The 13519-nt window shown below is 43.4% G+C and overlaps 1 protein-coding gene across 1 annotated transcript in view; it reads left to right on the forward strand.

The window, feature by feature from the left end:
- Positions 1-12434: 12434 nt before the first annotated feature.
- CREB3L2 (cAMP responsive element binding protein 3 like 2) overlaps positions 12435-13519 on the forward strand; it is a 35307-nt gene continuing 34222 nt past the window's right edge. The window contains exon 1 of the mRNA XM_075717464.1: positions 12435-12649. Within this exon, the coding sequence (XP_075573579.1) occupies positions 12520-12649 (130 nt within the window). The 5' untranslated portion in view covers positions 12435-12519. The remainder of the gene's footprint in view (positions 12650-13519) is intronic.

The raw sequence follows: 13519 nt of genomic DNA on the forward strand, positions 1-13519 counted from the left end.
CTTGTAATATTCTTACAAAAAGAGGTAAAATTTGAGAAACCAGATTATCATTTATTGTGGAATTATAAGGATAAATTAGATTTTCTTTTATTCTTGGACTCTAACTACTCTCTTCCGTTATCCATCTCTTCTCTTAGTGAGGAATGAACAATAGGTAGGTTAACTTGCTGTTACTTTGGTTGCCTTGCTTACACTTAAATATTTTCATGTTATTTTTTTCTAGTCCGTCACTATTGTCTCATACTGAAAATAGTTTCAAGACCTCCTTAGTAGCTCTGTTTAGACTTTTCAGATGGAGGTTTTCTAGGTCTGCTAATTAAAATGGCCAGCTTTGAGTAGCTGTTTTTATATCCTCTTCCATTATTGTTGGGATGAAAATCATTTCATTACCATCCTATGGGATGGCTGTCATCTGTTATCATATAAAGAGCAATAATTCAGAACCGCCCCCTCCCAGGAATATTCAATGAAACATTTTGATCTTTCTCCCTCCCCCCCAATAACTCCAGCCAAGCAATGGCCTGATCTATAATTAACATTCTTCTGGGTCCTGACAAACTCAGAAGCAATCTTTCTTCCCTCTGAATTGTATTTTCTATTAACACTTTCCTGTTTTCTAGGTTCTGATTTATGTTAATTCTCATTAATTTTTCTTTTCTTCCAGTAGCCCAACTATGTAACACAAGTTTCCATGGTAAGCAGGGTTGTTTGCCCAGTGAGGCTTTCTCAGGGGTTTTGTTTTTTTTTGTTTTGAGGCATGTGCTGAAATGTTCATAAATGATTTACAATCAACATTGATGCTTTCTTGGCTAAAGACCTTCTCTCAGGTTCTCTTGATCCTCTGTTTTATGGGGGCAGCTTGAAGAGCTTGACCACCTCTTTAGGACAGCAGAGCATGGGCTGGAGGAAATGTTTGTTGCAGGAGAAGGGTAGGGCAGCGCTACCCGGCGTCACACTGGCACTGCTTCTGCAGCAGTGTGCCTCCATCTCGCTGACTCGGGGATGCAGGAATCTAGTGCTGGCCCCTACTGAGTCTCCATTCCTTCTTGAACCTGCTTTTCAGGTGGGGAAGAATAAATGAGGATAAGTCTATAGCAGTCGTGAGAATGACTACTTTAGGATGGGCAATTTTAAATAGCAAGGCACAAAATCAGTGACACTTGGCAAAAATAGACAACTGGGGGTGGAGAGGAAGTTCTTGTACAACCTTAGTATGCTGCTTATCTTTTGCAGGTTTATTTTATCCCTTTCCAAGCTCTGTGACTTTCTCTCCCCGTCCCATTGCTTTTCCTCTGCACCCTTGTTGTTCCGGCTCTGCTCCTCCAGGGTCTTCACCTACAGCTTGCGGCTTCCTTCCCAGTTCCACTGATGATCTTCAGGCCCTGCAAGGTGTTGAGTAGCTTAGGCCTCTCTTTCACCTGCCTGGGACCAAAGGTCTGGAAACAGAAGGTACAGAGGGAGGTAAAGATGGAGGGGGGGGGGGGATGCTCTGCATGGGGGAGAGCTAGCTAAAGAAGCTGAAATACCTGTTCACAGCCAAATGAAGGCAAAGCAGGTTTGAAAGTCTCCCCATTTTATGAGGACTCGTGAGGGGAGAGAGTCAGCACGTGTATTACTAAATAAGCTGTATTTAGTAACACACACACTAATCCCTGTGTCTCTGAAAGCAGCATAGAGGAGAACTAAACACACAGCTCTGTTTTTTGTTTTTGTTTAAGATCTTGTCTTAGGATACAGATGTTTCCTTCTACTGTATTTGCGTCCTGAACCTTAATCCAGTATCGCTCCTATTTTTAATTTTTTTTTAATAAAGTTGGCTGAAGGAATGTTTTCTGGCACTCTGACAAAAGGCTTGTCATAGGAAAATGGAATACCAGCTTTCAAGTATGGGGTGCCTTAAAATAATTTGTCTAGACGAATGCTACGCATACTTTTGAGTATGTATTTACTTGATCTTGTTCACATCCTGTCTCGTTTCCTTTCTCTCTACAGTAGAGCTTCAAAATGAAACTAGTCTGCCTTTAACATGAGTAAAAACCAAGTGACTCCCACTGCTCTTGTCATGACGTAAAATGAAATCCACCTTTCCTCAGAGGGAGGTTGCCAAAGTACCAGTGCTGATGGAGGTACTGGTCCATACAAAATGAGGTGCCAAAACTATTTCTGTGGGTTTTTCTGCGGAATTAAGGCTGTACAAGTGCAACATGAGGTCCTGAAGTATCCATCTCTTGGTACGGAGGACCATGGGAGGTGGCTTCAAAAAGCAAAGCTTTTTGCTGTGGGATAGGTTTGGACAGGGCTGGCTCATCCAAAGCAGGTCTAGTGTCATGGCTTCAGGTACAAGGTAGAGACATTCTTCCCTCGAGTTGTCATCAACAAATACTATTGCTCCGCTTTTCCTTAGCTTCCTGGGGCCCTGGGGCAGTAGCTGGTTTGACGTGAAGCATGCCGTGAAGTGGCAAGCTGGAAACGTTTTGACAATTTGGGATGGGAAGGCTTTGATTATACCTGCTGTCAGCAAAGTATCAGCTCTGTATGCATCCACACTGTTTGGGCCTACTGCAAATTTATGGGAAGGATGAGAGGTATGTCAGATCAAAACCCAGGATGTTTCTACTGAAAGCAAGGTGTAGGACTTACTTACTGGAAAGAGGTTCTTTCACGTAGTTGTTTGTTCCACTATCTGGTGAGATCACATGCTGGAACAGGATTTGACATCAAGCTGACTTTTTTAGTGCGTGGTAACGTGTAATGCTCATTGACAGAAGCACTGAATACAAAGTCCTGCCAGCGTTGTTTCTTTTTCTGCCCTGGTAGTAGATATTTGTCTGATAGAAGGGGCACCAGTTTCTGCTGGGCAGGGTCTAAACCCATGGCAGCTGAGCTCATTGCTAGCCAAAGGCTGCTGATCCTTGAGCTCTGAATCAGGCAGGGAAGTTCATTTCCCAGGTAAGGTGATATGACCTATGGATTTCTGGATTTCTTCACACTTGTTTGGTGAAACCGCTCTATTTTTTTCCTCCTTCTCTTGTGCTCAAGCACCTGCCTCTTGAGTTCAAGAAAGGGTTGTATGTGTGGTGTGTTTTTTCTTTTTAAAACTTTATACACATCTGCAATTTTAACCATTATGTCTATGAATATTAGGCAGCATTTATAAAAGCTAATTCATATTTTTAATAATCAACTCAGGGAGTCTGCATTTAGGCACTTGAAGAGAGAGTCTGACTCTTCAAAAATTAAGAGTGCTTAAATAAATATTTAGGAGCTCAAATTTGTGTACTTTCTTTTCAAGCCTCACCTTCCATGCTAGTACTCTTAAAAACAAATAAAAAACCCAGCAGAACCCCCCCAGTACTAAAAATAAATCTGTAAAACAAAACCTACTAACTTTTTAGTGAAATAAAATGCCCAATCTCTCCTTAAGCTGCCAAAACTGATAGTAAAGCCTTACTTATTTTGTAGTAACCAGACAGCTTTAATTAAAGAGCTGAATTTTGATCGATGGTGTGTAGGTTTGCAGCCAGCATTAGGAAAAAGAAGGAATGATCATGCTTGCAAGCTGGAGCCCTGCCATTTAAACTTTGCATCTATGATCTCTAAAATGGGTGCAAGACTAGTGGATTCTGTTTAAAACACAGGAATCGTGCTGGCTGTGCCCTTTACAAAGGGCTTACCTGTGCCCTTCGACAAGGGATGCTGTTACATGAGGACTGAGATGAATTTTCCTTGCTTTCTTCCCCTCCCATTTCCATGATGAGGGAAGACGGTAAATGAAACCCAAGTCCAGCGCGCCCAAACGTTGTAAAACGCTGCTATAATGTTAGGATTGATCTGCATGCATTGAAGAAGAAACTGGAGTAACTGTTTTCTTTTGAAAATGGCCATAAGTTAAACCAGCTGTGCAACAACAAAATGTGTTATCCTTGCTGCTGAGCTCTTGGGCAGCAAACAAGACCATAAATGCCCCCTGGTGAATTGTAAAATTTGTACACAAAAGTTTCAATTTGTCTGAAAACCTTCTTTCACTGCTTATTTTTTGGCTAAACACTGGGTGGTTACCCAGAAGACACTAGTTAGATGTAAAACTTGCAGTAAACCCAAGTTCCTTCCAAAGAGCCTGTAGATGTACCTGGGGTGTAACCTAGCAGATTAGTATTATCTCACAACAGATGTTTATGACTGGCATTGCATGCCTGGAGCATAGCCAGGGAAAAAAAAAAATCCCGCCAAACAAAAACCCAACTGCGTCTGTTCCTTTTAAAACTAGATTGTTTTAAAAAACGTAACTGGTCTCTAAGTATTTTGCCTGAGTGCCAAAAATCATCAGACACACCAATCACTAAGTTTTGGAAGCTGAGCTACCTTCTCTGTCTAGGGTGAGTCACAGTGGCTGGAGGTGGCAGGGGGAGGCTTGCCCCTGCTCTTGGTGGTTTGGAGGCTCGTGAAGGGCAGACCTGTCAGTCAGGCTTGTCTTGCAGCCTCTACAATCACTGGTGGTAAAGAATTGTGACCCTGCTGCTCACTGGGTGAAGAGAAGGGCATGGGGAGAAGCGATGGAGAGTTTCTGTTTTCTGTGGTTCTGCCGCTCAAGCTGGCAGCCCAAGAGCTGACTTAGGAGACAAATGAAGTGCATACCAGTGAGCCTGGTGTAAGAGGCAAAAAAAAAATAAGGGGGTGGGGGGGAAAAGTAGGCAAGACAAAAGAACAAATGCATCTGACCTGAGAGTATAATCCAGATGCTTGCTTGCAACACAGAATTAATAATGTATTTTGAGGTCTCAGCCAGGGACCCAGATGGGGGGAGCCTTCTTGAAGGGCTTCCAGCTCGCTGACTCACGGCGCTGGAGCTCTGGCCCCTGTGACTCACTCCTCTCTGACTTTGGCTCTTTTGGGGAGAGGGTGGGAAACAGCAGAACATGCGCCCAGCCTATTGAAAAGTTAGGCTAGATCCAAGAACTATGCACTGGGGGAAGGGCAGGGGAATGTGAGAAGGATTTTCCTATTTTATATGACTCCCAAGAGGCTTGGGCTAGGAATGAGCAATAGCATCCTTTTCTCTGCTTGCAGACAGTGGGCTTAAGAGACACTGAACTTCACCATTGTTTCTCACCCTTGCCTCAACTGCACAAGGGCTTCTTTTTTTTTTTTTTTTTCTTTCAACATGTATTTAGTCCTAGTTACTACGGAGTTTAATTTTGGTTTTAATTCTCTTTTTAAATCCAAAATACTTTTTTTTTTTTGGGGCGGGGGGGTGTTAAGGAAAGTGAAAGAATATTTTGAAACAAGGAAAGGCAAGGAGTAAAAATGGTTCTTGAAAAATACCCCCGATTAGTTAAAAATAAACACGTCGTCTTTGCTGGTTGTGGGTTGGAAATACTTGAGTGTTTGCAATGGAAGTGTGTGCATGCATGTGTGCATAATGGGGTGGATTATAAGATTTGCTCAGCATGAACTTCAGCATTTCCAACTGTGTAACCTGAGCAAGTTGTGGAGATGTGCAGATTTAATTACCATGTAAATCTATTAGTTCTGAATTTCCTGGCATTTGTTTTGCTGATGACACAACCTGAATGTTATTCACGGAGTGGATTTTTTTAATCTGTCCTTTTTTTTTTTTAAAAAAAAAATGCTTAAAATGAGTAATTGTTGGTGTGAGACTCCAAACGATCATATCTGCTGTTATGGTGGATCTCTTTGCTGTTTTCAAATACCAATTTCATGTTACTCTTCATAACCTCCTGCAAATGAGGGCCTTTCAGTGTAGCTAATGACTAGACAGTAGAGAATTTTATAGTACAGTAAAATAATTGAGCAAGTATTTCTCTGTATCTTGGTTTTGATTTTTACACTGTAGAAAACAAACATGTAGAAATCTGAGGTTCCCTCTGTTTGCCCTTGGCAGGTAAATAAGCCAGGGCAGTGTAAATCTGTCACCTGTGTTGTCAGCATGTTTTAGGTGTGACTTGGGGGACTGTTTACAGTCCTCAGTCTCTCTGTTCTCTGCTATGGCTGCATCTAAGACTTTTTTCCTGCCGTCAGAAAGCTCTTCTAGCTATTTTGGTCCTTCGTCAGGCTAAGAGGGTGGAGCTTCGTGTCCAGTTTAAGAGTGAGCAGTTAGATGTGCCTGCAGTCGCATGCTCAATACTGTGGTCTGTCCAAGGGGTCTCTTGGCAAATCAGATTTTGGCTATTTCAGATGTGGTTGCATTAATTTTTTTCAAATATTCGCTGCCAAATATAGTTGGCTCCTCCTCACCCAAATTAATGCATACCAAAGGTAAGCACCCTGGTATATCAAACTGTATAGGGTGCAGCCTTCTGCTCTTCTGCTCTTTCTCTCTGTGGGGATGTTGGTGAATGACTCTGTGGGGTTGGTCTTGTCTCTCTTTCAATCCTCATCTTTGCAATCAGTCTTACAGAAAAATACTGTACTGCTGCCAGGCTGTCCTTCGTTTCTCATCCTTGTAAGAGCAATGCAGCAGGAGCTTGGATCTGTGCCTCATAGCAGTGATGCGTCAACGCACCCCATGGCAGTAGAGGAGCTCTTCTGTTCCCTGCAGGGCATATGTGAGTGAATTGCAGAGGTGAGGCTACAGGGGCTCCATCGGTAGCTCTTCTCAAAGGTGACAAAGATGGGTAGGTACCATGCAATACAAGCTGTGGCTGAATTTGGAGAAGAGCGAGTGGTGGCCAGCTTCCCTGCTGCAAACATAAAGGATTTGTAGAAAGGGAGGAAGTTGAGAGAAGTGATGTACCTGAAAATCTGCAGAATTTGTGTTTGAGTCTGTACAAATTAACTGATGCCCAGGTGCCAGTGAGTACCGAGAACAGTTGTCTGGTTGTCGAAAGCTGGTGCACACTGACACCTCCAGTCCACTGTCAATGAACTTGCAACAGGAAAGTCAGCAGCACCACCAGCTACATGTCTGGGAGGAAAACACCTGCCTTGAGGAAGCTTTGTAACCTGTGCCTTGGGGTTTAACCTTGGGCTTGGGCATGCAGAAAGTCACAGACTTCTTTGCTGCGTTGTCATCATTGGTAGGCTTGTGTGTGCAGTCCTTCAGGAGCAGCATCTCTAGGCACCATTCTCCATTAGCTAAAAAGGGCAGGTCTCTGCTCCACGCCCTTACGGGTAGATGCTGCACTTGCAAACCCAGGCAGAGCTGATAGTGAGGTGCGTGATGCCTTTTACAGCTCTTGCTGTGCAGTCAGGTCTCGAGCTCAACCCATGAAGGCTGACCGGTGCGTACGTGCCACCTTTAACAACTGGCGCCTTGCCTGGATGCCCCAGAGCTTGAAACCTTTTGTTAAGCAGCTGTGACTCCTACTCAGACCTCCTCAGCTACCATGTAAGGAGATGCCAGATGTCTGTGAAATGTGTGCTTGATTCCTTGAAGAGGAGATGGTATCTCCACGTAGCCACACTTCTTGATCTGTTTGATGCTATTAACTAGAAATGCTGCTATCTTTTGTGATATTTTGTGTTTTATCGCCTACGCACCTTTTGTTTACGCAAACCGCAAAAGAGCTGCTGAAGAAATTACTCCCTTTTCTCCCTGTTATCTTAATGTGAGAGGAAATTTGGAGGGGAGGAGGCAAATTCATGCCTGTGGTACACGTTTACTTCCTCACAGATGGGGGATGGTTTGTGGTCTCCCCTTTCTTCCCTCTTTCCTCATTTTCTCCAGGAGTACTGCCTTGTACATTACATGCATTCTGATTGCTTTAATACAGAAATAAGGGTGCAGCCCTTGCCCCCCGCCCCCCGTTATTGCTGCTTGAGCCTTACAAGAGATAAATATCAGGTAGTTTTGTACCTGTGGGTAGATGGTGGGCTTCATTTTTATCCCATGAGTGCTTGTTGACTAGAAGGGATGCTCCCACCTGGGCAGTTCCTCTTGTGGATGGGGGATTGATCCCTCCAGGATGGGGAGACCTCAGGGCAAGCCAGGAGGGAGCCATTAACTCCCAGAAGGGGAATATCTTGAATTCGTGGGTGGTTCTCATGCTGGCATGTTGCATGTAGGCTGGCTTGCCCTGGGCTGCTTGGAGAGCAGGGCTTGTTTCGCCGTGTGCCAGGGTGCTGCTGCTGCAGCTCCCCTTCTGGGGTGGCTCTGCTGGCAAGGGTGGATTGTGCTGCTGCAGTCGGTGTGTGGGACTTGCAGCTGACACAGTGCGTTTTCCAGGCTCAGCAAAGCCTGTCACTTGTTTAATAATTTAAATATCGTTATAAAGCATAATTTGGGGCTCTTGACTTCTCTTCATTCCTTTTTTAGCAAGTTCTTAGTCAATTTTCTGAACACGGCTGTTTCATTTTTAGTCATGATAATGTCACATCTTTAGACAACTGGGGCTAGTGCTGCTCTTGTCTGGCTTCAGGTCATCTCGTGGAGAAGTCAGCACTGCCATGCAGATAGCAAAACCCGAGTCTGTGTTTTACTTCAGATATGTTCATTTGATCAGACAAGAAAAAAAAAAAAAAAAAAAACCAAACCAACTCGTCCCTTAGGCAGAGCTGGAGAAAAGGGCCTTTGTCTGGCAGGAACAGGCAGATGCTGTGGAGAGCTGCAGCCCACAGCCCAGCTGGTCTGCAGCCAAATACTACTTTCTAAGAGCTATCCAAAATCTGCCGTGCACCCAGATGTAAGAGCTCTCCTCTGTTTGCTTACTGCGGGGTGATGTCTGTAGGTGTTTTGTGTTCCCCAAAACCTGTTCCCCAGGTTATAGGCGGGAGCAAATGTCCAACCAGATTGGTGGTGAAACTCCACAGGGCTGCAGCTTGCTTACTTTCTGTGAACAGGGGTGCTGCTATTTTGTTTGTCTTTGCAAGGTTCTGGGAGAAGGGGAAGTGGAAGATAAGGTTAATCTGTCCTAAATCCATGACTTTTTACAGAGGTTAAAATCCCAGCTGAACACATCTCTCTGCTATGTAGAGAGAATAGCTTAATAATTCAAGCGGACTCCTTGTACCAACACATGTCTGCAGTTCGTGCTGTGGCTGCCAGTGGGGTGTGAGGATAGCAGGAAGCTGGCAATGGAGCTGTCTACAGAGGTATTAAAAACAAAAAAAGAAAAGAAGAAAAAAAGGCACATTTTCAATGCAAGTGCTCTTTTCTCTTTTTTTGAAGGTGAGCTCTCTGGATGAAAGATGCCAAGCTGAAAGCCACAGACAAAGAATTTCTTTCTTTTGCAAGAAAATATATATACAGGTTCTAAGGGTAAAATTCTCAGTTTCCTCCCTAAATTGCCCTTTCCTGTTCCTGAGTGCAGGGGTGGTTGCTGCAGTATCAGAATTGAGGGTTATTCTGTGGCTTTCCAGCTCTGGAAGTGGCTGATGACCACTAAGGTGCATGTGGAAGCAGAGAGGGGAGCGTGGAGAGGAGGAGGAGGAGGAGGAGGAAGAGGAGGAGGGCTGGCAATGGGAGAACATGCTTTGAAGAGACAGAGGGAGCAGCTTAGGTGTAGGTGAAAGTTTTGAGGAGCTGGAGGCCTAACTGCTCACGGATGGTTTATGCTGTAGCTGCTGCTCAGATGCCTTTTTTTAATTCTCTAGGCAAATGGAGCTGCTTTCAATGAGACCATTGTTTTCTTAAGGGGAAAAAAAAAAAATCAAAGCGAGCTAGCTTTAAGTGTTCACTGTAGTAGAGATGTGTAACATATGAAAGATTCCTGTAAATTAAGTGGTGGTGTTTTTTGTAATCTCTGAATGATTTTGTCTGTTCCCGGAGTTCAGTAGCTGTGCAGTCTGACCTGTGGCAGTTGTTTGAAGCTTCTCTGTTGACTGGTATTCAAAGTTACATCACAGACCATTAAAAATAAGATTAAAAATTATAATGAAACAAACTGATTGATCATTTATTTGCTCTCAGACAATTCTGTTGTAAATGCACGTTGTTTTCCTCCTCGTAGCTTGCTACTTTGCAGCTGCATGTGAAAAGGAGAAAGCACAAATGTTGATGAACATGTTGAACATCCTTCCCCACCCCAACGTCCTCTTTCTCTCTGGTTTTGGGAAGTTGAATGTTTGTTTCCTTCTTTGCTTTTCTTGAAGCAGTTTTAGGAAAATTCCCCATTCAGAAAGGAAAAAAAAAATCTAGCATACTTAACTTTAATCAAATGGGAAGGAGTAAAATAATATTTGATATTAATTTCTTCCATAACAAAGCAGTAATAGACAGAAGGCTAGTAGAAATCTTTATTTGTGGATTTGCGAAAAATAGCCAAGTAGCCTGTGGTCATTTTGTCTTTCAGTTGAGTCTGTTAAATTAGAACATCTAAATAGTGTCAGACTAAGTTAACACGTAGGTATGGTATTTTCAAGGATGACATCCTCAGATTGGATGATGCTGGTGATAAAGTGGCTGTGTGTAGAAACCAGGGTACAAACACTGTAGCATCCCTATTTCAGGTTTTGCTAGTCATCAGTCAGAATAATGCATGCAAGAATTAGACTCTCGCCATTAGCCTGAATGAAAAGAAGTATGTAGACTGTGGGGAAAAAAATTGTCCCTAAGAAAGGTGCTACTTTTTTATAGGTTCATCCTTGACTTCGGTCATGGTTGGGAAGTATTTCTGTCCCTTGTTTACACTTTAATGGCTGCCTGCCCTGTTTTACTCAGTGTCTTTATTGATGCACCAGGGTGTTCAACTAGTCTTGAGCATCCTTTTTCTTTCTTCTTTGTGTAGTGGGGAATTGTAGTTTCTACTTTAATCCTTGCAGATGTTGGGAGGCAGCCCTCTATGTGAAGTGCTAGTGAGTCCTTGGGTATCAAAATTAAAATAAACAGGGCTTTCTAAAGTGGTCATGACCCTCTTGCTGAGTCATCTGAGAGTTTGTTTAATAGTGTTATCATTTACAGTAAGTAAATATGAGGCTACAAATCTGTTTTGCCATTTGTAAAGACTTTAACTAGCTTGCTATTCCAGCATAGCAACTGTGGGCCTCTGTTTATTGCCTTATGTTTAGTAAATATTTTCTTTTCGTCAGTGTCAGTCAGAATTGACTGAAGCCTTATTAATTTTGAAAGAAGGCACAGTTAGCATTTGTGAGCATCTTGGAAGAGGCACTCAAACTTCAGGGGACTCTGTGAGAGGCGGCTGTGCTCAGTGTCTTCCAGCATCAGGCTTCAAGGCCACAGGTGCTGCCAGAGCTGTGACGCGTGCTTGCATGGGGGGATGAGCACACCGCTTCCCCCATGGGTTTATATGCTATTGACTTGTGTAATTCTTAATTTAGCCTACAGGAAGCCAAATCTTGAATTTCAGTGTTTGTTTCTGCAGGAGAGAGCAAGACAAGAGCCAAGATCAATACTGCTTGCAAAAACAGAGCAAATCAAACAGACTTAGACTTTTGTAGGATCATGCCCCAATCGACAAAGACTCCTATATAAGATGGTAGATAATGCCTGATTGTTCGGAAAAGCTCGTTACAATTCATTGTACAAATATTTTTGTACAAAAGTAGAATTCTTTGTGTGAATGAGATGAGCGGGGACGGTTTCTTGCAGTGCAGTGTCTTGGTCTGTCAAAGATATAGTCTTCTGACATCGGAAACAAAACCAAGAAGAGATGCAGAGTTTTTGGCTATTGATGGGAGCTGCATTGGAGTCTCAAGGAAGTCGATTGCGAGATTTGGTTTGTGCTCATTTTGAATAAGAAACAAACACAAAGTAACTACATACAGCCGTAACATGCATTGTCAATGTAATGAATTCGGTGTAATAGATAAAGTGGTAATTAGTACTGGCTGTCAGGAGCTTTGGCTCTGGGGCCTAGAAGCTGGATATGGGCTCTAGTCCTAGGTGTAATGAGACTTCTAAAATAGATACCTAAATCAGCCAGGAAACCCGTTTTATAGCAAATGTGTTAATTGCTTGGCTGGGGACGTGCATGGACCCATTTTCCTAGAGCGTGCTGTAAGTTCTGCGCAGCTAAAATAGTCATACGTGGTGTCGGAGTCTGTCTGAGTGTGTTTCCTTTTTCTTCTCTGCTTCAGTGAACATTAACCCAATATATTCTATTCCACACACAAAGTGTTCTGGTGATAAATCCTGCAGGATCTTTCATGCTGCCTGGGTGAAATGTGCTTTCCCATTTCTGGTGGCATGCTGTAGTGAGTACCTTTGGCGGTGGGGGAGGAGGCTGCTTCAGGACATGACTGCCATGCTTCTGTTTTCCGTTTTCGCTGCAAGTTAATCACAGGCTCTTTTGTTGTAATGTATGCCTCTGAGAGGACTTTTGTTCAAGCTGTAGCTCTTCAGCTTGAAGTACTGATTGGAGGAGGAGGTCATTAAGCAGGGCTGGTAGATCCTGCTGCTGACTGGCACAGATGCCTGGTTGCAGATACTGGAATTGTTCTGATCAATGCTCTCCTGTTGTTGGCGTGACAGCCAGGCAAGGAGATAACCTTTTTCCCTCCTTTTTATCTCTGCAGCACTTCACAGAGTTCGTGGATGAGTTTTCACCTGATGTCCTAGGCCAGCTCTTGAATGATCCCTTCTTGTCTGAGAAGAATGAAATAATGGAGGTGGAACTGTCTCCAGCATCTCCAGCACCCCTCATCCAGGCAGAACACAGCTACTCCCTCTGTGGGGACTCTCGACCCCAGTCTCCCTTGACCCACATCTCGACCGATGACAACTTTAATGAAGGTACCACGCCCTAAGCCCTTGTTCTTTTGTCGTGATGATGCAGTAATGACATGTTCCTGGTGGGGTGATGATGCACTAAGGGTGCGTGTGAATGGTCTTTGTTAATTGATATACCTAAAATGAAATCACAGAAGGGATTTGTTTGTTTTAAGTCTACAGGCATTGTGAATAAAGAAACTTGTCCATGGACAGGGAAATTGTGCTCAGCAGAAGTTACTAACTTTGCACTGTAAACGTTTTGAATTAGAAATAAAGTGCCTGTCAAAAAGAAATGGGAGAAGGGCCAGAAATACACTTGTTTCCATGTATCTGGCTCTGTGGTTGCTGAAGATAAATGGAGACTGATGAATCAAATGAGGACCACCATGAAGTGTGGGTACTGTAGAACACGACATGTAAGGAAAGGGTGAGGTGGGTTTTGTTTGGTCTTCTGGAGAAAAGGCAAAGGGGAGATCTTATTGCTGTCTGTGGCTATCTGATGAAAGGGTGCAGAGAAGACAGAGCTGGACTCCTCTGAAATACACAGTGATAACACACAAGGTAATGGTTGCAAGTTGCAAGAAAGGACATTTCAGTTGGGTGTTAGGAAAATAATTTTCACCATGAGAGTGGGTCAGACATTTGAGCAGGTGTCCAGAGAGGCTGTGAAGTCTTCACCCGTGGAGATATTCAAAGCTGAGCTAGGCAAGGCCCTGAGCAACCTGATCCAAATTGGCCATACTCAATGAGGAGTTGGGCAAGATGGTCTCCAGACGTCCCTTCAAAGCTGCATAATTTCAGGTTTATTAAAAATAAACAAACCAACCTTTTAAACTACACTTATTTTTCAGTAGTGAGTATCTGGAGCTTCCTGGTATACCAAAATGAAAA

The sequence above is a fragment of the Pelecanus crispus genome, chromosome 1, assembly GCF_030463565.1.
Source record: "Pelecanus crispus isolate bPelCri1 chromosome 1, bPelCri1.pri, whole genome shotgun sequence".
NCBI lineage: Eukaryota > Metazoa > Chordata > Aves > Pelecaniformes > Pelecanidae > Pelecanus > Pelecanus crispus.